At 45.4% G+C, this 20437-nt stretch overlaps 1 protein-coding gene and 1 non-coding gene across 2 annotated transcripts; both read right to left on the minus strand.

Moving 5' to 3' along the window:
• Positions 1–1892: 1892 nt before the first annotated feature.
• On the minus strand, positions 1893–6208 carry TNFRSF17 (TNF receptor superfamily member 17). Its single transcript, XM_069486682.1, has 3 exons — positions 6082–6208; positions 5577–5723; positions 1893–2170 (listed from the first exon to the last, which is right to left on the minus strand). The coding sequence occupies exons 1-3, from the start codon at positions 6206–6208 to the stop codon at positions 1893–1895; spliced, it is 552 nt and encodes a 183-aa protein (XP_069342783.1).
• A 13317-nt stretch (positions 6209–19525) lies between these two features.
• TRNAA-AGC (transfer RNA alanine (anticodon AGC)) lies at positions 19526–19597 on the minus strand. Its single transcript has one exon. It is a non-coding gene; the product is annotated as a tRNA-Ala (tRNA).
• Positions 19598–20437: the final 840 nt, after the last annotated feature.

Consider the following 20437-nt stretch of genomic DNA (forward strand, 5'->3'; position numbering starts at 1 on the left):
CCAAGGTCTATAATTACCTAGTAACAGAGGCAGGATTCAAACCCAGGCAGTCTGGCTCTATCTAAGAGCCGATCCCTTAACCACTGTACTGTATTGTCACCTGTGGCACTGAAGAGCCCCAAATGGAGCCATGAGGGGCCCCAAATGGGCAAAGAGTTCCCACCAAAGTTCCCCATATCCCAAACTTGCACAAAAGCTATAAAGCCCCAAGACCTTGAGGTTCAATGCTGTGGTGCCAGTAGGCATCTTTTTTTTTTTTTTTTTTTTTTTTGAGACAGAGTCTCGCTCTGTTGCCCGGGCTAGAGTGAGTGCCGTGGCGTCAGCCTAGCTCACAGCAACCTCAAACTCCTGGGCTCAGGCGATCCTCCTGTCTCCGTTTCTCGAGTAGCTGGGACTACAGGCATGCGCCACCATGCCCGGCTAATTTTTTATATACATATATATATATTTTTAGTTGGCCAGATAATTTCTTTCTATTTTTTAGTAGAGACGGGGTCTCGCTCTTGCACAGGCTAGTCTCAAACTCCTGACCTCGAGCGATCCACCTGCCTCGGCCTCCCAGAGTGCTAGGATTACAGGCGTGAGCCACCGCGCCCGGCCCGGCGGCATCTTAATGATTGACCAGTCAACAGATGGCCTGAGGGCATCCCTTGTGTTGTTGCCTTTCCATAAGACCCCAGGACCTTTGCACAACCCTGGGAAGGGAACCCTCCCTCAGTAATGACAAAGATTGTATCCCAAGAAGAAGAGAACTCAGAAATGGAATTAAATTGATATGTAAAGAAAAAAAGAAATAGATCAGGCTATGTAGGTTTAAATCCTGGCTCTGCCACTGCTATGGTTTGAATGTGTCCCCTCCAAAATTCAGGTGTTGCCAATGTGATAGTGTTGAGAGGTGGGGCCTTTGAGAGGTGATTAGGCCATGAGGGTTCCTCACTTGTGAATGGGAGTGAGACCCCTATGAAAGAGGCTTCACGCAGCATCCAACTCTTCCACTCTTCCTCCACGTGAGGACACAGCAAAAAGGTCCTCACCAGATGCCAGCGCTTCCGTCTTGGACTTCTCAGCCTCCAGAACTGTGAGAAAATGAATTTCTGTTTTTTATACATTACCCAGTGTCAGGTATTCTGTTCTGTCAGCATAAGTGGACTAAGACAGCCATGTACTATGTTACCTTGCTCTGACTCAGTTTCTGTCATCATCTGTAAAATGAAGATAATAACGTCCACCTACCTTATAGTTTTTTGTGTGCATTATATGAGGTCGTACAGGCAAAACATTTAGAACAGGCCCCGGCACATGAGCAAGGCTCTATAAGCGTTAGCTACGGTTATTATCACACACTGGTATTTGGGCTGCAAACAGTACCCGGTCCACCTTTATCCCAGTTCGCAATGACACACCTACTTGTATGACCATGGTAATGCCTGACGCCTCCGTGAAGCTAGAAGCTCCCAAGGCCAAGAACCACCTAAGCACTACACAGCGGCTTAGTCTGGCCCCTTCTAGGCTTCTGCTACCTACAGAAGTACGTAGGATAACCTTGCTTTCCTTTAACAAGACAGGGAAAAATCCAGTCTGTCCTGAAATGTGTATGTGCGTGTACCGGAGAGAGGACATCTCTACCCATAGGAATGGGTGACTTTGGGATCTACAGATTGCCATGCTTTGTTATCAGTGAGTCAAGAATTTAATCACAAAACCAAGGAAGTTTCCACAGTTAAGCTCCCAAAAATAAAGTAGAAAAATATACGTAAAGAGTTTCCATAATTAGAGAACAAAAAAGCTGTATCAGCAACTGAAAAACAGTCATCCTAAAGAGACCTAATACATCATCTTTTCCCTCTGACAAAAGATTTTCAAAGTAGCTCTCTATCAGTCGAAATGGCTAACTATCTAGTAGAAATTGATTTCTCTGTCCCTGTAACACTCAAAACAGCTGACAGGCTATTACAATAGTCATTTGTTTTCGTGGTGACAAGAATAGTTGCGCCTTCCTCCATGGCTGGGAGGGGAAAGAAATGGTCAGAATCGACCTTTGGTTTGCTCTTGACACAGTCTTCACAGGTACATTCTTCTACTGTGTACCCCAGGCCTCTTGGAAGAGGAATTTCATCACCAGTCTTGCTGTGGTCCAGCTCAGCATTAGCCATGTCCAGGAGAACCGATCCTGATTGTACAGAAACAGAAACGTTAACCTAAACTTCACAGTCATTTATGTCATTTACGGTTGTGACAGTCTTAGCAGTACACATCAAGACTCAAAAGAATTTGAGACAGATCTTTGTTTTTTTTTTTTAATTTTAGAGATAGGGTCTCACTGTGTTGCCCAGGCTGGACTCAAACTCCTGTGCTCAAGGGATCCTCCCACCTCACCCTCCGGAGCAGCTAGGACTGCAGGTGCATGCCACTGTACCCAGCTTGAAACAGATCTTTTCAGACAAAAAGAATATGTCCTGGCACTCACCAGAAAATTGGTTTCCCTGATCATCACCTAAATACAAATCTGGGAACAACACCAATTGGATATCAGACTGAGGTGGGGGGTGGGGGAGGGGATGGGGGTATGCCTACACAATGAGTGCATTGCGCACCGTTTGGGGAGTGGTAACACTTGAAGGTGCTGACTCGGGAAGAGGGGGTGGGGAAGGGAGGGATATATACCTACACGATGGGTGCAACGCGCACGACCTGGGGAACAGACACGCCTGGAGCTCTGACTTGGGGGGAAAGGCGGTATAGGAGCAATGTATGTAACCTGCAATTCTGTATCCCTCATAACAAGATAAAAAAAATAAAATAAAATAAAATAAAATCCATAATAGAAAATTGATAAACAGTGGAGTAACTGGTAAAAAAAAAAAAAAGAATATGTCCTGGCTAGGCATGGTGGCTCATGTCTGTAATTATAGAACTCTGGGAGGCTCAGACAGGAGGATAACTTGCAGTCAGGAGTTCAAGACCAGCCTGAGCAAGAGTGAGACTCAATCACTACAAAAAAATAGAAAAATTAGCCCTGCATGGTGGCACATGTCTGTAGTCCCACCTACTCAGGAGGCTGAGGCAGGAGGATCATTTGAGCCCAGGAGCTTGAGGTTGCAGTGAGCTGTGATGATGAAACTGCACTCTAGCCTGGGTGACAGAGCAAGACTCTGTCTCAAAAAAAAAAAAAAGAATATGTGCTACACTAGAAGTCATAAACTAACCGACCACAGGCCACTTTGGGCTTGAAGACATGGTTTGCTTCGGGGCATATAGTATTTAGGGTGTTTGTTTCATATTGACCCACACTTAAAAATCAGATTTCACATACAAATCTAGACAACTGGCCCGTTTTTCAAAAGACAACAAAATGTGGCGACACGAAGCCAGCATTCCTACACGGAAACAATCGCTAGAGTGGATAGCAGCTGTCACTTTCAGGCAGGGCATGGGCTTCCCTGTTGCCAAAGCCTCCACCTGGCCCACTGCATGCATTTGTTACCCACTTGGCCCTTCCAGGCGTGACGTCTTGACGCTGTCTTACACATGTGAAAATAACAGAAATTACCGTATGTTACAGCGCACCAAAGTCAGCCTGCAGCTGACACTTTAGAATTCAGAAGTAAACATGCTTCTCTTACAGAGCATTTTACAACAGATTAAAAATTTTTTAAATGAATCTCCTGTGAACACATAAGGAAAGAGTGAGTCTCCATTGTGTCTCCATTATATACCTGTGCAGGTAAGTTTTACGGCTTCCTGACATTCCCCAATGTAATTCCATCTTCCAAAACATCACACTTAAATTCACTCTCCCAGCCTGAGCAAGAGTGAGACCCCGTCTCTACTAAAAAAAAAAAAAAGAAATTATCTGGCCAACTAAAATACATATATACAAAAAATTAGCCGGGCATGGTGGCGCATGCCTGTAGTCCCAGCTACTCGGGAGGCTGAGGCAGTAGGATCGCTTAAGTCCAGGAGTTTGAGGTTGCTGTGAGCTAGGCTGACGCCACGGCATTTACTCTAGCCCGGGCAACAAAGCGAGACTCTGTCTCAAAAAAAAAAAAAAAATTCACTCTCAAAATAAGCCAGACACAGGAAGAAAAATACTGCCTGATCTCACTTGTATGTGGAATCTAAAAAAGTTAAATACATAGAAGCAGAGAATAGAACGATGGTTACCTGGGTAGGAATGTGGGGAAACAGAGAGATGTTGGTCAAAGGACACAAGGTTGCGGTTATGTAGGATAAATAAATCTAGAGATCTTATGTGGAGCACGATGACTATAGTTAATAATTCTGTATTGGATACTGTCAGTTTGTTTTTTTTTTTTGTTTTGTTTTGTTTTGTTTTTGAGACAGAGTCTCACTCCATTGCCCTGAGTAGAATGCCGTGGCATCAGTCTAGCTCACAGCAACCTCAAACTCCTGGGCACAAGGGATCCTCCTGCCTCAACCTCCCAAGTATCTGGGACTACAGGTGCGCGCCACCACACCTGGCTAGCTTTTTCTATTTTTAATAGAGATGGGGTCTCGCTCTTGCTCAGGCTGGTCTCAAACTCCTGACCTCAAGCGATCCTCCCGCCTGTACTTCCCAAAGTGCTGGGATTACAGGCGTGAGCCACTGTGCCCGGCCCTGTCAATTTGTTAAAAGTAGATTTCAGGTGCTCTCACCACAACAAAAAAAGGGGGTAACTATGTGGAGATAGATGCGTTAATTTGCTTGGCTCTAGTAATCATTCACTATGTATATGTATATCAAAACATATTATACCCTTAAATATATGCAATTTTTATTTTATGTAAAAAATGTTCACTTTCCACCTGTCTATCAGACCCCAGGAGGAAGGAAAAAAATGTGTAAATTATGCGGAACAGTCATCTCCCTCTCCTCCTGCACTAGAAAGCAAGTGAGGGGCAGCTTCACAGGTTCTGCAGGGAAAATCAGTGCATAAAGAAATAGGGCAACTGCTGCTATGCGTTTGGGAATGAGATCATGGGCAGAGGTGCTACAGGAAATATTTTTATCTTTAGAGACCCTTAAGTAGAGCATTCACTTCTCTGGGACTGGTTCTCTACTGCGTAATAAAGATAATTATTTTTGAGATGATTGCCCATTCATCCAGGAGCAACTGGTTATTCATTTCTAGCATTTTTCAATAGGCAAAGGTTCACCCAAGCAAACAACACTTATATTTGTATTAAAAACATGGCCATAGATCTTGCCAAATATGCTCTTCCTGATAGCAGTGGGCTTGGCTAGCAGTTTCTGATAGCATGACATTTAATCAACGTGCTCACTTTATAGTCAAAGAGACAGATGCTTCCCAAGGAAGCCTCAGTACTTCAGTACAGTAATTACCAAGGGAAGAATTTAGGGGAAGGCTGGCATTGTAGGAAACCTGCAAAGGTATTAACACCAGGATGAAGATGCCTTGCTTCTACCTCGCAGTTCATTTAACATAACTATCCCCTAACATACTCCAAAGGTCTGTAACCGAATGAAATAGTCAACGTTAGAAAAAGACGAGGAACTGAAACTCACAATAGCCACCTCTTGGAAACAGATTTCAAAGATTCACTATCAAACCAACCTGTGTTTTTAAATTCATCCTTTGAGGGTTCAGAACTCATCTTCCTTAGTAAGAACATTAGCACGAAAATTGCCAAAGAAACTGTCAAGCTCACACCCAAACAGGTCCAGAGAATCGCATTTGTTCCTTTCACTGAATCGGTCACACCTTTGTTAAAAGAATGTCAGAGAGATAATGAGCTGAGAGCATAATAGTCACATCAAGTATGGATTATTTGCCATGCAATTCCCCTAATTCATCAGCATTTAGAATTTAAATTCTAAATACCACTTAATTAGAAGCACCGACAAAAATCTATGTTGCTGATAGTGCTGAGTAAAACCAGGTTCGGTTTGGAATAATTACTTTGTTCCCGTAGACATTTTAATCATTGCCTTGTTTCTTTTCTCTTTTGGATTCAGAACATCTCACCATCTTTCCCGTAAGGTTTATTTTTCTGAACAAACAGTCAATATAGACAGACTAGTTCACACCAATGAAAAATCGTTCAAGCAGTATTACTTACTTGCATCACAATAACGCTGACAAATTAGAGGAGGAGTACTAGAACATCGGAGGTGACAAGGTTTGCAAGCATGCAGCAAACTGTCAAAATATTCATTTTGGAAACACTGCCGAGCCATCTGGAACATGATCGCAAAAAGAAACAAGGGAGCTACAGAAAGAACAGCGTGGAAGGACAAGCGAAGTCTCGCCAAGGATTCCCCAGCCAATGTAGCGACAGTGGCTAGAATGTCAGGAGAAAAAAGAACTTCACCCTGCGTTGTTGGTTCTTATGGGAGCTGTTTGCGGCGTGGCTAAGGATTTGAATATCCCTCTAATTCAAGCTTTTAGGTACGAGGCTTGGCTGGGGTAAGAGAAGTGGTATAAATATCAGGGCAAACTATACCTGAAACAGAAACTGCTAAATTTATAGAGGAAATTTCTCACCCAGGTGATAGTTGCAAGATGCAGACAAGCCCGCAGCATCAAACGGAAGGTCCAGTAACCATTTTTAGATCATCTGTTTATGATCTTACTATGTGACAGGTCCCAGGGAGATCGACAAGGTCTGTGTTCCTTAGGAACTTAAAATATAACAGGGAAAATAGAAATATACTCAAATAATCACAAAGGATAGTAGTAACTGACAGAATGTGAGGGGGGGGTAAGAAAGAGTATCAAACATGACTACCAGGGGTTTTTTTTTTTTTTGGCTTTTGGGATTTTTTTGGAGTTTTTATTTTATTTATTTTTATTTTTTATTTTTGTTGAGACAGAGTCTCACTCTGTTGCCCAGTCTAGAGTGCCGTGGCATCAGCCTCGCTCACAGCAACCTGAAGCTCCTGGGCTCAAGCGATCCTCCTGCCTCAGCCTCCGAGAAGCTGTGACTACAGGCGCACACCACGATGCCCGGCTAATTTTTTCTATTTTTAGTTGCCCGGCTAATTTTTTTTCTATTTTTAGTAGAGACGGGGTTTCACTCTTGCTCAGACTGGTCTCAAACTCCTAAGGTCAAGCGATCCTCCCACCTCGGTCTCCCAGAGTGCTAGGATTACAGGCACCAGCCACCACTCCAGCCTGACTACCAGGTTTTGAACCTAAGGAGAATTGCAGTGCCACAAACAGACATAGGGTGTCTGGGTGTTGTGATATATACATACATATATATATATATATATATATATATATATATGTCTTTGTCCACAGTTGGTGGCTCATAGCTCCCATATCCCCTGTTGCCGTCTTTTGTTACAATGTTGGGTGTGTTAGGCCTCAGGAAGCAAAATCTCTGGCCTTTCTCACCTGCCCTAAGGCAGGACTCTAATCTTCCCCCTTTCTGATTGTGGGTCATAAGACCTCATTCCTAGAGGCCCTGCCTTGTACCCCGAAGGCTAATCACATTTCTACACGGTTGTCCATGAAAACCCAAGAGCACAGGTTCAGGGAGCTTCCAGAGAGCTGAACACGTGGACATTCCGGAAGGGTGGTGTGCCCTCTCCCCCATGCCCTGCCCTGGGCATCTCTTCATCTGTATCCTTTGTAATATCCTTTATAAGAAACCTGTGAGGCCAGGCATGGTGGCTCACGCCTATAATCCTAGCACTCAGGGAGGCCGAGGCGGGTGGATCGTTTGAGCGCAGGAGTTCGAGACCAGCCTGAGCAAGAGTGAGACCCTGTCTCTACTAAAAATAAAAATAAATTATATGGACAACTAAAAATATATATAAAAAAAATTAACCGGGCATGGTGGCGCATGCCTGTAGTCCCAGCTACTCGGGAGGCTGAGGCAGGAGGATCGCTTGAGCCCAGGAGTTTGAGGTTGCTGTGAGCTAGGCTGATGCAACAGCACTCTAGCCCGGGCAACAGAGTGAGACTTTGTCCCAAAAAGAAAAGAAAAGAAAAGAAACGAAACCTGTAAACGGAAGTGAAGCGTTTCCCTAAATTCTGTGAGCTGCTCCAGCAGATTAACTGAACCAAAGAGGGGTCGGGGAGCCCCAGCTTGAAGCCGTCGGTCAGAAGTTCCCACGGCCTGGACTTGGGACTGGTGTCTGAAGTGGGGGGCAGTTCGTGGGCACTGAGCCCCCACCCTGCGGGATCCGAGACTGTCTCCAGGTAGGCAGTGTGGGAATTGAATTAGAGGACACCCAGGTGGCGTCCAGTGTTCGGGGCGTGGGGGAAAATCCCCCGCATTTAGTCACAAAAGTCTCCTGTGCTGGTGGCGGTTGTGGTGTGAGAGCAGAGGGGAACACGTGGCTTGAGTTTTGTGTACAGAGCACTGGGTTCAGAGCTACATTGGCAAGAGGGCTGAGGGGAAGATAGGTTTGGGGTATTATGATATTATTATTAAAGTAATCCCTGTTCCACTGTTGAAAATACAGATGAGCAGATAGAAAAATCATCCATAGTCCAAGTACCCAGAAATAATCACCATTAGCGTTTGGTGTATCCCAGAGGTTCTGATGTCATCTTGTTTGTCCAACCCCTGATAGATGTCATCCTAGAAGAATGTATAGCTAGACAGCTAGATACTCGCCAATCTCTCGCCCCCCATGGTGGTGGTGGCCCATTCAAATGTCTGCCAATTTAAAAAAAAAAAAAAACAGATAGCTAAATAGATAGATTTATATAGTACATTTCCCCTTTTACATAAATGGATCACCTGAGTTTGCGTTTACCCATAATGAATGAGACACCTATATCGAGATATGTCCAGAGGTGTGTCACCCATGCAGGACTCAATTAAAATACAAGAAAATGACGAACTCCAAATTCAGTGTAGTGATTATCTCTGGGGTGAATGGAGGGAAAGGAAAGGGAGCACAAAAGAGGCTTCACCTGTATTGGTTCAAATTTTATTTATTAAGCTGCATGGTGGAGACACTGTTTTTTGTTGTGTTTTCCTTTTGTTGTGTTTTTGTTATTCTTTATACCTTTTCATATTTTTTAAATAGTGCATGATAAATGTTAAAATACTGATCATGAAATAAAATGTGGGATTAAAAACAACACACTTTTTAAAATGTAGGACTTGAGCCTAGAAAAGGGTTTGAACTTAGATATCGATCAAAACTTCAAGTTCCTCTAGGGGTCCTGGCAGTGAGGCAAGTGGCTGAGGCTGCCTGGGTGGGACAGCAGGAAGCTAAGGCAGCTGGCCAGGGGCGTGCCTCTCCCTCAGCTCCTGCCAGATGCCTTTGGAAGAGAAAAGAAGGACACAGCAAAAGCACGATTACAAGAGAGATTAGTAAGGAGAAGAGCTGGGAGCGGTGGCTCATGCCTGTAATCCAGCACTTTGGGAGGCCAGGGCATAAGGATCACTTAAGGCCAGGAGTTTGAGATCCAGACTCCGCAAAATTTTTAAAAATTAGCTGGGTGTGGTGACATATGCCTGTAGTCCCAGCTACTCGGGAGGCTGAGGCAGGAGGATCGCTTAAGCCCAGGAGTTTGAGGTTACCGTGAGCTATGATTGCACCACTGCACTCCAGCACAGAGTGAGACCCTGACTCTAAAAAATAAGAAGAAAAAATAAAATAAAATAAAATAAAATTCATACCCACATTAGCTAATTATTAACTGATTCTTCCACCGATGCCTGAAATGTTGCCAAGAGACACTGGCTTGGGTAAGTGGGGCCGCCTGTTTACTCCTCTTTGTGGGGGTGACAGGTTAATTCTGATTCTTCCAACCTCTTCTGCCCATTTATCTCTGTCTCTTAAGAGACAGAGATAAATGGGCAGAAGAGGTTGGAAGATGTCATACTACACATGACACTTTCCATAAGAAATAATGTAAGGGCTTAAGTGAAAAGGGAATTTTCTGGCTTTATAAAGCTGAAAAGTGCAATGGTAGAATCAGATTTAGGGGGCCCGGTCAAGTCCAACAGTGTCCTGGTTTCTCTCTCTCTGGCTCAGCAGTGACCTCTCTGGTCTTGGCTCTGTTCCCAGGTCCGATTCATGATCACAAGAGAGCTGCAGCCCCTCAGACCTCACACACCCTTGTTTCTTCTAAACGCATGGTTTTAAACGTGTGAACTCCCAGACCTATGTATGTCTCCAACTCTAGCCTTGCCTGAAATCCAGACCCATGTCAACTGCCTGCTCAGTATCTCCACTTCAAAGTCCAATCAGTGTCTCAAACTTTACTAAAGTAATTTTGGATTCTCCAAGAGAAGAACATGTACTGCCTTTGTAACACCCACTTGATCACAGAATCCCTTTTTACAAGGATCACCTATGAGCATGTAGCAACATAAACTTTGTGGAATACAACTTGGGAAAAATGAGGCCAGGCTATCGCCACGATTCCCTCCGGTTCTCAAAGACTGTGATTTGGGGACTTAGCAGAGCAGCAGTAAAACAGATGGAGCATGAGGGGAGTGTTGGTGTAATAATGTCACTAAGAGAATGCAGTGTCTGACTTCGCACTACGTAGAACAGCGGGGAAGCCAGTCCCGAGCCAGCCTCAAGCTTCGGCTGTCGCTCACAGCTCTAGGGAAGCAAAGCGGTGCTGCCTCAGACTTCCAACGCCATCAGTGGCTTGTTCTGCAAGGAAAACTCCATCCAACTAAAGATTTGTTTTCCAAAATTACGAAACTGTCAACAAGCGGTTTTGTTTTGTTTTTTAAGACAGGGTCTCACTCTGTCACCCCAGCTACAGTGCAGTGGCATCGTCATAGCTCCCTGCAACCTCAAGCTCAAATGCTCCTCCTGCCCCGAACTCCCACAGTGCTAGGATTACAGGCCTGCGCCCTGCCACTGAACGCCTGGCCGAGCCACAGAGGCGGGAGCTGTGCAGAGCCAACCTAGACCACACCATGAACTCCCCCATCACGGCCGCACTCTGGCAACTGCATATTCCTGGCCTCTCAAACCGACTGGCTGATGACTCCTCTGGTCCTCACCTCCCCCTCCCAGACCTTCACCTCCCCAGATCCTCCTGCGATTGTGTAAGGTCTAATTCCTGTAATTAGACCAGCAATTGTGTAAGATTTAATTCCTTCCCTGATCCTCTAATTAACATTCATGGTGGCTCAGCTCCCTGGACCAACACCGACTGATGTCCCCTCTTTAACCTTGAACCTACAGTTTAAATATTCACACAAAACTGTTCAGATCCTGCCCACAGAGTTGCACCGCAGTATGCACTAGGCACAAGTCCTGAGACCAGAAAAACCTGAATCCCGGCTCTAACACAGGGGAGCCTGTGCGGTCTTGGGCAAGGGGCTTAACCTTTCTGTTCCTCATCCAGAACAGGATAAATGACAATAGTGCCAACTTTCTGCATTGTTGGGAGGATCATATGAGACAATTTATGGAGGGCATAAATTTATGTGTAGAAAATTTATGAGCATAGTTCCCGGGCCCAGAGTAAGTGCTCAGCAAACCTTAGTGATTTGGTTATTAGTAATGAGAAGCTCAGAGTCAGCCAACCTCTGGGAAGGTTATTTTCCCAAGGCTGAATAAAACAGTATAATAAGAGGGCGGCCCCACACAAATGGGGGTTAAGGGTGAACCGAGGCTATTCAGAAACTAAAGCCAGGAAAATATTAAGCATTATGTGCTGGAAGGGCAAGGAAAGATGCCACAAGAAGGCTGGGCAAGACTGGAGGGCAGGGTGGATGAGAGTTTGAGAAATGAGTTCAGGCAAGGAACTAGTGGTAAGGTAAATGGTAACAGGCCAATGCTAGCTGCCTGATACGTAGCATTGGAACGGGCACAGTGGCCTAAGGCAAGCTACAAGTCCGGACCAAAACCCTTACCTTTTCTCAAAGTATAGAAATGTCTTCTAGAAATTAAAAGATCATTGCAATACTGCATCTACAGGTAGATCTTTTCTCTATTTTGGAGAAAGGGTCTCACTCTGTCACCCAGGCTGGAGTGCAGTGATGAGATCATAGCTCACAGCAACCTCAAACTCCTGGGCTCAAGCGATCCTCCTGCCTCAGCCTCCTGTGTAGCTGGGACTACAGGCATGCGCCACCACGCCTGGCTAATTTTTCTATTTTTAGTGGAGACAGAATCTCGCTCTTGCTCAGGCTGGTCTCGAACTCCTGCGCTCAAATGATCCTCCCGCCTCTGCCTTCCAGAATGCTAGGATCACAGGCGTGAGCCACCGTGCCCGGCCTGTAACTTGTTTCTGATCAAGAAAATGGGATCCGGAGGGACACGTGTCACTGGAAAGCAGAAGGTTTCTGAGCCGCATCCTCCTTCCCTCGGCCGTGGTGACTGGCGAGGCTCCGTGGGCCTGGGTTCCAACAGGAGCCATGTGAAGCACAGCCCCAGCTGTCCCAGGAGGGACACCGTTATGGACTGATGTTTGTGTCCCCAAAGAGTCCTATGTTGAAGTTCCAACCCCCAACGTGTTGGTATTTGGAGACAGGACCTTTGACAAGTGATTAGGGTTAGATGAAGTCATGAGGGTGGCGCTCTCCTGGTGGGACTGGTGCCCTCATAAGAAGAGGCAGAAAGAGAGATCCCCCTCTCAATGAGCACACAGCAGGGAAAGGCCAAGTGAGGACAACGCGAGAAGGTGGCAGGAAGCGAGCCCTCACCGAACACTGAATCTGCCACCACCTTGATCTGGGACTTCCCAGTCTCCAGAACTGTGAGAAAGAAATTTCTGCTGTGTGAGCCACCCAGCTTATGGTATTTTGTTACGGTAGCCTGAGTAGACTAAGATAGACATGCTGCGTGGACGGGAAAGAAACCCCAAGATTTGGGTGTTTTTTGTTCCTGCAACCGAGCCTCATCTATCCTGACTGATGCAGAGTCCAAAGCCGTTGTATTAACCTTCTGCAAGGTTGTCTCTTTGCTTTCACTAAAAACTTCTGTATGATAACTGCATGGTCCTGAGCAAGCCCTGTCTAGTGTACTGCACTCCACGATGAAAGAAGCCTCAAAAGAACACAAAACCAACAAGAACACAAACAAAGCCGAAACACTGGCTCTCCTTAAACTGCATTCAGGTTAGTTTCTTCTTCAACGTGAAACAGCCAGAGGGAGGTGGGGCCTTGTGCTCGGGGAATCGGAGGAGATGCAACAGCTCCCAGCCAGGCTCTAATGAAGCAGGGGGCTCAGACGCCCTGTTGGGCGAGCCGTGCCAAGGCGAGACCAACACAGAGACATCTTCCTCTCCTCCTCTCTTCCTTAGATCTCTCTCTGCGCATTCCTCAGAGGCCTTGTTTGCTTGTGGACATGAAAAGGCTAATTTGATATGGGGCCAATTCTCGAGGCTCTCTGCTAGTTTTCCGGGAAGATTCCCCTTTGAAGATCAGCCCCTCTGAGCTGCTTTCTCTCGGCACAATCAGAAGTGCCACATTCTGTCAGCTCTTTAGCATTTTTCAAAGTGGCTTCACTCTGATTTCCAGGGTGTCTTGACTGTTCACAATGGTGAGGCTCCCACGTCAGGGGAAGTTGATTTCTTTTTCTTTTTTTCAAGACTTAATTTTTTTAGAGCAGTTTTAGATTCACGGCAACATCGAGAAGGTACAGAGATTTCCCATACGGCCCCTCTGCCCACACGGGCACAGCCCCCATTATCAGTATCCCCATCAGAGTGCAGAGTTCATGCGTTTGGTGCCGTCAGTGAACCTACACTGACACATCATTGTCACCACAAGTCAATAGCGTACATTAAGTTTCACTCCTGGTGTCGTACATTCTGTGAGTTTAGACAAACGTATGATGCTATGTATCCATTATTATAGAATCATACGGAGTATTTTCACTACCCCAAAATCCCCTGTGCTCTACCTGTTTCTCTCTCCCCACCCTGCCTGGGCAACACTGATCTTTTCACTGTGTCCATAGTTTTGCCTTTTCTAGACTATCATAGAGTTGGAATCATACAGTATGGAGCCTTTTCAGATTGGCTTCTTCCACTTAATAATGTGCATTTAGATTTCTTCCATGTCTTTTCATGGCTTGATAGCTCATTTCTTTTTAACACTGAGTAATAGTGTATCATCTGGATGTACCACAGTTTATTTATCCGTTCACCTCCTGAGGGACATCTTAGTTGTTTCCAAGTTTTCGAAATTATAAGTAAAGCTGCTATAAACTTTGATTTTCTTTTTCCTAGTCACTGACTTCTCCCTGTGACACTTTTTGTCTCCACTTTAAGCATCAACCACCACGAGACGTAGAACGTGCCGAGTGGCAGCTGTGTGGTACGTTGATTGGCGAGGCAGAGAAAAATCCCTCCACTCAATAAAACTGATCAATTGATCGTGTGCCTACTGTATACCAGACACTATACCAAGCACCAAGATACAACAGTGAGTTCATTTTAGATGTGGTTCCTGCCCTAATGGCATTTATAATCTGGTGGGGGAAACTAAAAAAATTAATATAATAAATAAAGTACACGTGATTGTGAAAATGCTGCTACGGAGAAAGCACGGTGCTAAGATTGAAACTGAAAACAGGGGAAGGCGGAGGGGAAAGAAACTCCAGTGTTAGTTGGGGTCTTCCAGGAAGCACTCGCCAAGGTGGGGTTAGACTGGTTATGGGGGGAAACACCTCAGAAGAGTAAGGGGAAGAAGCCAAAGAAGGGGGAAGAACCTGAAGGAAAATAGAAACTTCTTTTCTTTACAGTTTACCCAGTCTCTGGATAGAGGTGTCCACTGCCAGGGGGTAGAAGGAGGAAGGTGCCTCGGGGCTTGTGCTCAGGGGAACTGTGGCCCCCAAAATTCCCCCAGTACCTGTGAATGGGATCTTATTTGGAAACAGAATCTTTGCAGATATAATCAAGTCAAAATCAGGTCATTCGGGATTGCAGTGGGCCCTAATCCTAGACTACTAGTGTCCTTGAGGAGGAGGGAGGAGACACAGAAACAGGGGAGGAGTCCGCGTGCAGATGGCGCAGGGATTGGAGCGCTGCAGCTGCCAGCCAGGGAACACCAACGACTGCCAGCAACCACCAGGAGCGAGAAGAGACAGGGAAGGGTGCTCCCCCAAAACCAGAGAGAGCATGGCCCTGCTGACACCTGGATTGCGTACTTCTGGCTTCCAGAACAATGACAGAATGAATTTCTATTGTTTTGAGCCACCAAATGTGTAGTACTCTGTCATGATGGCGCCAGGTATTAATAAAAAGTGCCCAGGAAGTAACATTTAGTCTGAGACCCACCAGGTCAAGAGAAGGCAGCCACGTGACCCACCTGGGAACAGTGTTCTGCGCAAAGGGAACAGCAAAGGCAAAGCCCCTGAGGTGAGGAAGGGCTCCGTTGAGCTGGCAGACCTGGAAGAGGCCCCGTGTGCTGGAGCATGTTGGAGCGGGGACAGAGAGGTGAGCGGGGCAGCGCTCAGGTGGGGCCCTGTGGGCTCAGGGGTCAGGGTTTTAGTCCAGGTGCTCTGGGAAGCCATGGTGCGTTTTTAGCAAGGGCGTGTTGTGACCCAGTTTACAACGTAGAAATGATTTCACTGAACTCCATGGTGACAAGGAACATGGACTTTGTGCTAAACTGCAGGGGTTTTTTTTCTAATGACACTGTATTAGCCTAAACTTCCTGGAAAACGGAGCCTGAGGCAAGGATGAAAATGCTAATGCTTTATTTGGAAAGTGCAAACAGGGCAGCAACAGTGAGAAAAGGGGGGAGTGAAGAAAGGGAAGATGTGAAGTAATGTAAACAATGAGGGTTTGGGGCTGCACTGGGTCTCCCCCAACCCCCCAATTCACATGCTGAACTGCTAACCCTCAGCACCTCTGAATGTGACCGCATTAGGAGGCTGGGCCTTTAAAAAGGTGATTAAGTTAAAATGAGGCTGTTAGGGTGAGCCCTAATCCACCAGGGCTGGTGTCCTCATAAGAAAGTGACAGACAGGGGGATGCCTGGAGAGACAGCCAAGGGAGAACACTGCCAGAAGGCGGCAGCTGCAAGCCAGGGAGAGAGGTCTCACCTGCAGCCACACCTGTCGACACCTTGATCTTGGACTTCTAGCTTCCAGAACTGTGACAAAATAAATTTCTGTTGTTTAAGCCGCCCAGTCTATGGAGTTTTGTTATGTATGGCAGCCTGAGCCGACTAATTAGTTGCCTCGACAACGGATTCAGGGTGAGCTGCGATGAGACAAGGCAGGTGCTGTCTGCGCCTGCGCCACACGCTGGACCTTTCCAGGTGCCCGTGTCATTGGATAAATAGTGTCCCCCTCTCCACCCCACCTGGAACCGCAGCATGTGACCTTATTTAGAAACAAGGTCTTTGCAGATGTAATTAGTTAACACACTGACTGCCACACTGGAAAAAAAAATTTTTTCCCTGGGGCCATGGTGTTTCATTAAGATAGAATAAAAACTTAACAAACAAAATGATCCTTTCTAATTTAATGAAAATTTTTGTTGTTTTTTATTGTTTCCTGTTCCTGAGTTCTATGCAACATGATCCACGTTTTTAGAATTAAATTGTCAATGTGAATTGTAACAATAAGAACATCAACAAGATTTTCACGAACCATCGGCACGCAGGGTTTTGCTTCATGAGTTCCCCGGCTCAAAACCAGCTTGAGTTAAATACAACTCACGTAGCAGTTACTGTGTTAAGGACCTCGAGGGAAAATTATCCTGTATTTGGGGGGTATGACATAATAAGAAATATATATTTGGCCTCTGTCCCGGGTTTCTGACACAGAGCTCCTGTAACTTTTGTAATTTCCCAAGTGATAAGAAAATCTTACAGAGCCCCTAAATCCCTGAGAATTTCTTGGGTGACAGGAGCATCTTTTGTATTAATGGGCTTGTGGAGGCCTTCAGGATGGGGGTGCTCACCAGAAAGACGACGCCATGGTTAGCAGCTTGGGAGTTCGGTTCCACTGCCCGTCCTCTGGGGGGAAGAGGGGCTGGAGACAGAGTTAATAATCCATCGCGCCTGTGTGGGGAAGCCTCCATGAAAATCCCCAAAGCACAGGGTTCATAGGGCTTCCAGGTTGGTGGACACGTCCCTGAGCTGGGAAGGGGGCGCATCCCAACTCCTCAGGGACAGAAGGTCCTCCGCTTGGAACCCTTCTGGAACTTGCCCTACATACCTCTTCATCTGGCGGTTCATCTGTTTACTTTGTAATATCCTTTATAATAAACCCCAAGAAATCCATTCAGTCCTTCAGTCATCAGATGTCTACTGAGTGCTGGCTATCTGCCAGACACGGTGCAAGGTGGAGAAGTGAACAGGATGGTTACAGCCTTTGCTTGGGGAGCTCGGCTTTGCAGGGGGGAAAGGCGTTGAGCAAATGGTTAATTACAAGTCATTCTTTCCAGGTGATGGGGTGTTCTATGGGGATCTTGTAGGAGGGGTTTTCATCTACCACCCACCCAGCCGTGGAGAGACGCCGTTAACATTCTCTTTATATTGGAAACGCTAAAGTTTTCACACCAGAACTTCTGATTCCTTTTAACCGTCTCAGATCTGTGGATATTCCCTTTTGATCCACATTAGATTAAGCAAGTCCCCCTTCAAATGTGATGTAGAGACACAAAGTTCATCAGGGAGACAACTACACATCAGAATGCTAAGAGCAATGATTTAATTTCTTCTCCAGATCATCCCAAACAAACTTAGGTTTGGTTTGTTTTTTTTTAATTCACAGAATAAGTATTCAACATAATATTTTGAACAGTGAAGAGTGAAAAATGTGTCATAATAAGAACCATATTTAAGAACGTACATCAAAATGTTCTAAAATACAACATGAGGGGTTCTGGCTCTGGGTACAGTGATGTGAGCACACACCTCTTTGTCTCCCCCACTGGTTGCAGCTATAATACGGGGCTAGAATGCCCAGTGACAGTGACAGTGCGTGGAGACGAAGAGGAGAATGTGAAGTGCTAGCAAAGCACAGGTGAGCTTTCCTCCAGGTCTCCCACCGTTTGGCCCCGGACCTGGCTGCAGCCATAGAAGTGCATCCAGAGTGGGCTGACCAAAGCCCCAGATCCGGGCTACAGGATCAAAAGGGGGATCCCCAGAGACCTAGAAAGTACCCAGCTTGTTGTGGAAAGGGAGAAAGTTGGGCAAGTGACCCCATAAAGTCACTTATGAACTCCTGGGCTTATCCAAATACAAAAGACCTTGAGAACTTTGCGATAGACCATTGCCTCGCCCACATCCCGGGCTGGCCACTGGGTGGCGCACACACAGGACAGACCTCACTAACACCTGAAAGCCTTCCAAAGGTGAGCTGACATTGGCACCGCAGCCCAGGGAAGATGGGTAAGGATGTTCAGCCCGAACCTAACTACCTTGATTGCCTGCTAAAGCAAAAATATGTCACCTTGCCATCTGTTTACATTTTCTTGGAATACCAAAAGATGTTTGCATAACCCGAGAGATGGCAGGAGAAAGAAAACAGAGGAGTGAAAACAAAGAGGAAAAAAATAGAAAACAGATTTCAAAAAGATAGACCTAGGCCAGGCGTGGTGGCTCTTGCTCAGGCTGGTCTTGAACTCCTGACCTCAAGCAATCCTCCCACCTCGGCCTCCCAGAGTGCTAGAATTACAGGCGTGAGCCACCGCGCCCAGCTAAGGCATATATATTAGAAAGGAAGAAATAAAACTTTCTATTTTCACAGAGACTTGACTGTCTACATAAGAAAATCCCAAGGAAACTACCAAAAAGACTCCTAGAATCAATAAGTGAGTTAGTGTAACATGGGGTACAAGGTCAACACACAAAAATCCATTGTACATCTGTATACTTGAAGGGTATAATTAGAAACTGAAACTCAAAAAATGATACATTTACAAAAGCTCTCCACCAACATGTAAAATATTTACATATAAACCCGACAAAACATGTACAGGCTATGAATGCTGAAAACTACAAAACATTGATGATAGAAATCAAAGAAGACCTAAATAAATGGAGAAATATACTCTGTACATGACAGACTCAACATAGTAAAAATGTCAGTTCTCTCCAAATTGATCTGTAGATTTAAGGCCATTCCAATCAATCCAGTAGGATTTCTTATCCATACAAACAAGCTGAGTCTAAATATTCATACAGAAAGGCAAAGGAACTAGAATGGCTAAAACAATTTTGAAAGAGTAAAGTTGGAGGAATCGTGCTATCCAATTACAAGACTTATAACACTACAGTAATTAAGGCAGTGTGGTATTGGTGAAGAAACAGATGTATATTAAGGAAACAGAATAGAGAGCCAGAAATGGACCCACATAAATATAGTCAAATCTTTATTATTTTTTTTCCAATTCTTTTTTTTTTTATTTTTCCAATTTTTTTTCTTTATTTTTTTTCCAATTCTTTTTTTTTATTTAAGGGCCTCACTCTGTCACCTGAGCTAGGGTGCAGTGGTGTCATCATAGCTCACTGCAACCTCAAACTTCTGAGCTCAAGTGATGATTGGCCTCAAACAATCCTTCCACTCCACTTCGGCCTCAGGAGTGGGCCACAGCACTCAGCCAAAATTGCTGACATTTAAGTGCTGCAGGAAGGAGGAGCCATGAGAGAAAGACAGAATTGGAGGTGCTGGGGATCGAACCCAGGGCCTCATGCATGCTAAGCATGCGCTCTACCACTGAGCTACACCCCCTGATAATCCTTACTCTTTCTTTTTGAAATACAATGATTGGTAGAGCTTATTTGGATCCTGATTCACACAAACTATTAAAAAGACATTTATGAGATAATTCAGAGACATTCAGATATGGGCCGGAGTATTAGAAGATAACAAGGAATTACTATCCATTTTGTTAGGGGTGATTATGTATGAAAAATGTTCATAATTTGTAGAGCTGTACATTGAAGTAGGTAAGGATGAAGAGCTATGATGTCTGGGGTTTGCTTTAAAATACCTGAGCAAAAATGAGGGAGCAGAAAGATTCACGGTCACAGTCATTTATAACGTTTCCTGTCTGGGAGCCAGAAAGCCCAGAACTGCTGCCTCTGACGGAATGTGAAAATCGGGTTCCTGGCATGACTCTCAAGGTGACTGTCCGTCTCTCTGGGACACAGAATGCAATGTTGCATGTCACGCTGCTTCTTTTGCTTTGACTTTTGAATGCACACTTCCTTTTCCTGACCCTCGCTCTCATTTAGATGGAAGAGCAACTTCAAACAACAGGGAACGTTTGTCCCTGGAATAGTGACATCACGAGGTCAGACTGTGATTTGGAATCCTGGCCAAGCCCCTTTACTAGTCATGTGGCCGGGGTCAAATTTCTTTAACTTGTCTGAGCTTTGGTTACTTTCTCTGCGGAAGAGAAACGATAATGATACTACGTATTACTTGAGTTGCTGGGAAGATGAGATCATACTTAGGAGAGTGGCGATGTGCAGTGGGAGGGGTCTGCCCAGAGAGGAAGAGTATTTCATCACTGATGGCGTTTAGATTGCCTTCGGACACCACTGTAGGTCAGTGCCTGGCACTCAG

The sequence above is a fragment of the Eulemur rufifrons genome, chromosome 14, assembly GCF_041146395.1.
Source record: "Eulemur rufifrons isolate Redbay chromosome 14, OSU_ERuf_1, whole genome shotgun sequence".
In the NCBI taxonomy this organism is placed as follows: domain Eukaryota; kingdom Metazoa; phylum Chordata; class Mammalia; order Primates; family Lemuridae; genus Eulemur; species Eulemur rufifrons.

Bases quoted from the DNA above. Each gene is read 5' to 3' on its own strand.
- TNFRSF17 (XM_069486682.1), bottom strand. From the start codon at position 6,208: ATGTTCCAGATGGCTCGGCAGTGTTTCCAAAATGAATATTTTGACAGT. The intron at 5,724-6,081 runs GTAAGTAATACT...CTTTTAACAAAG, and splicing joins TCAGCGTTATTGTGATGCAA to GTGTGACCGATTCAGTGAAA. The intron at 2,171-5,576 runs GTTGGTTTGATA...CTGTACAATCAG, and splicing joins GGATGAATTTAAAAACACAG to GATCGGTTCTCCTGGACATG.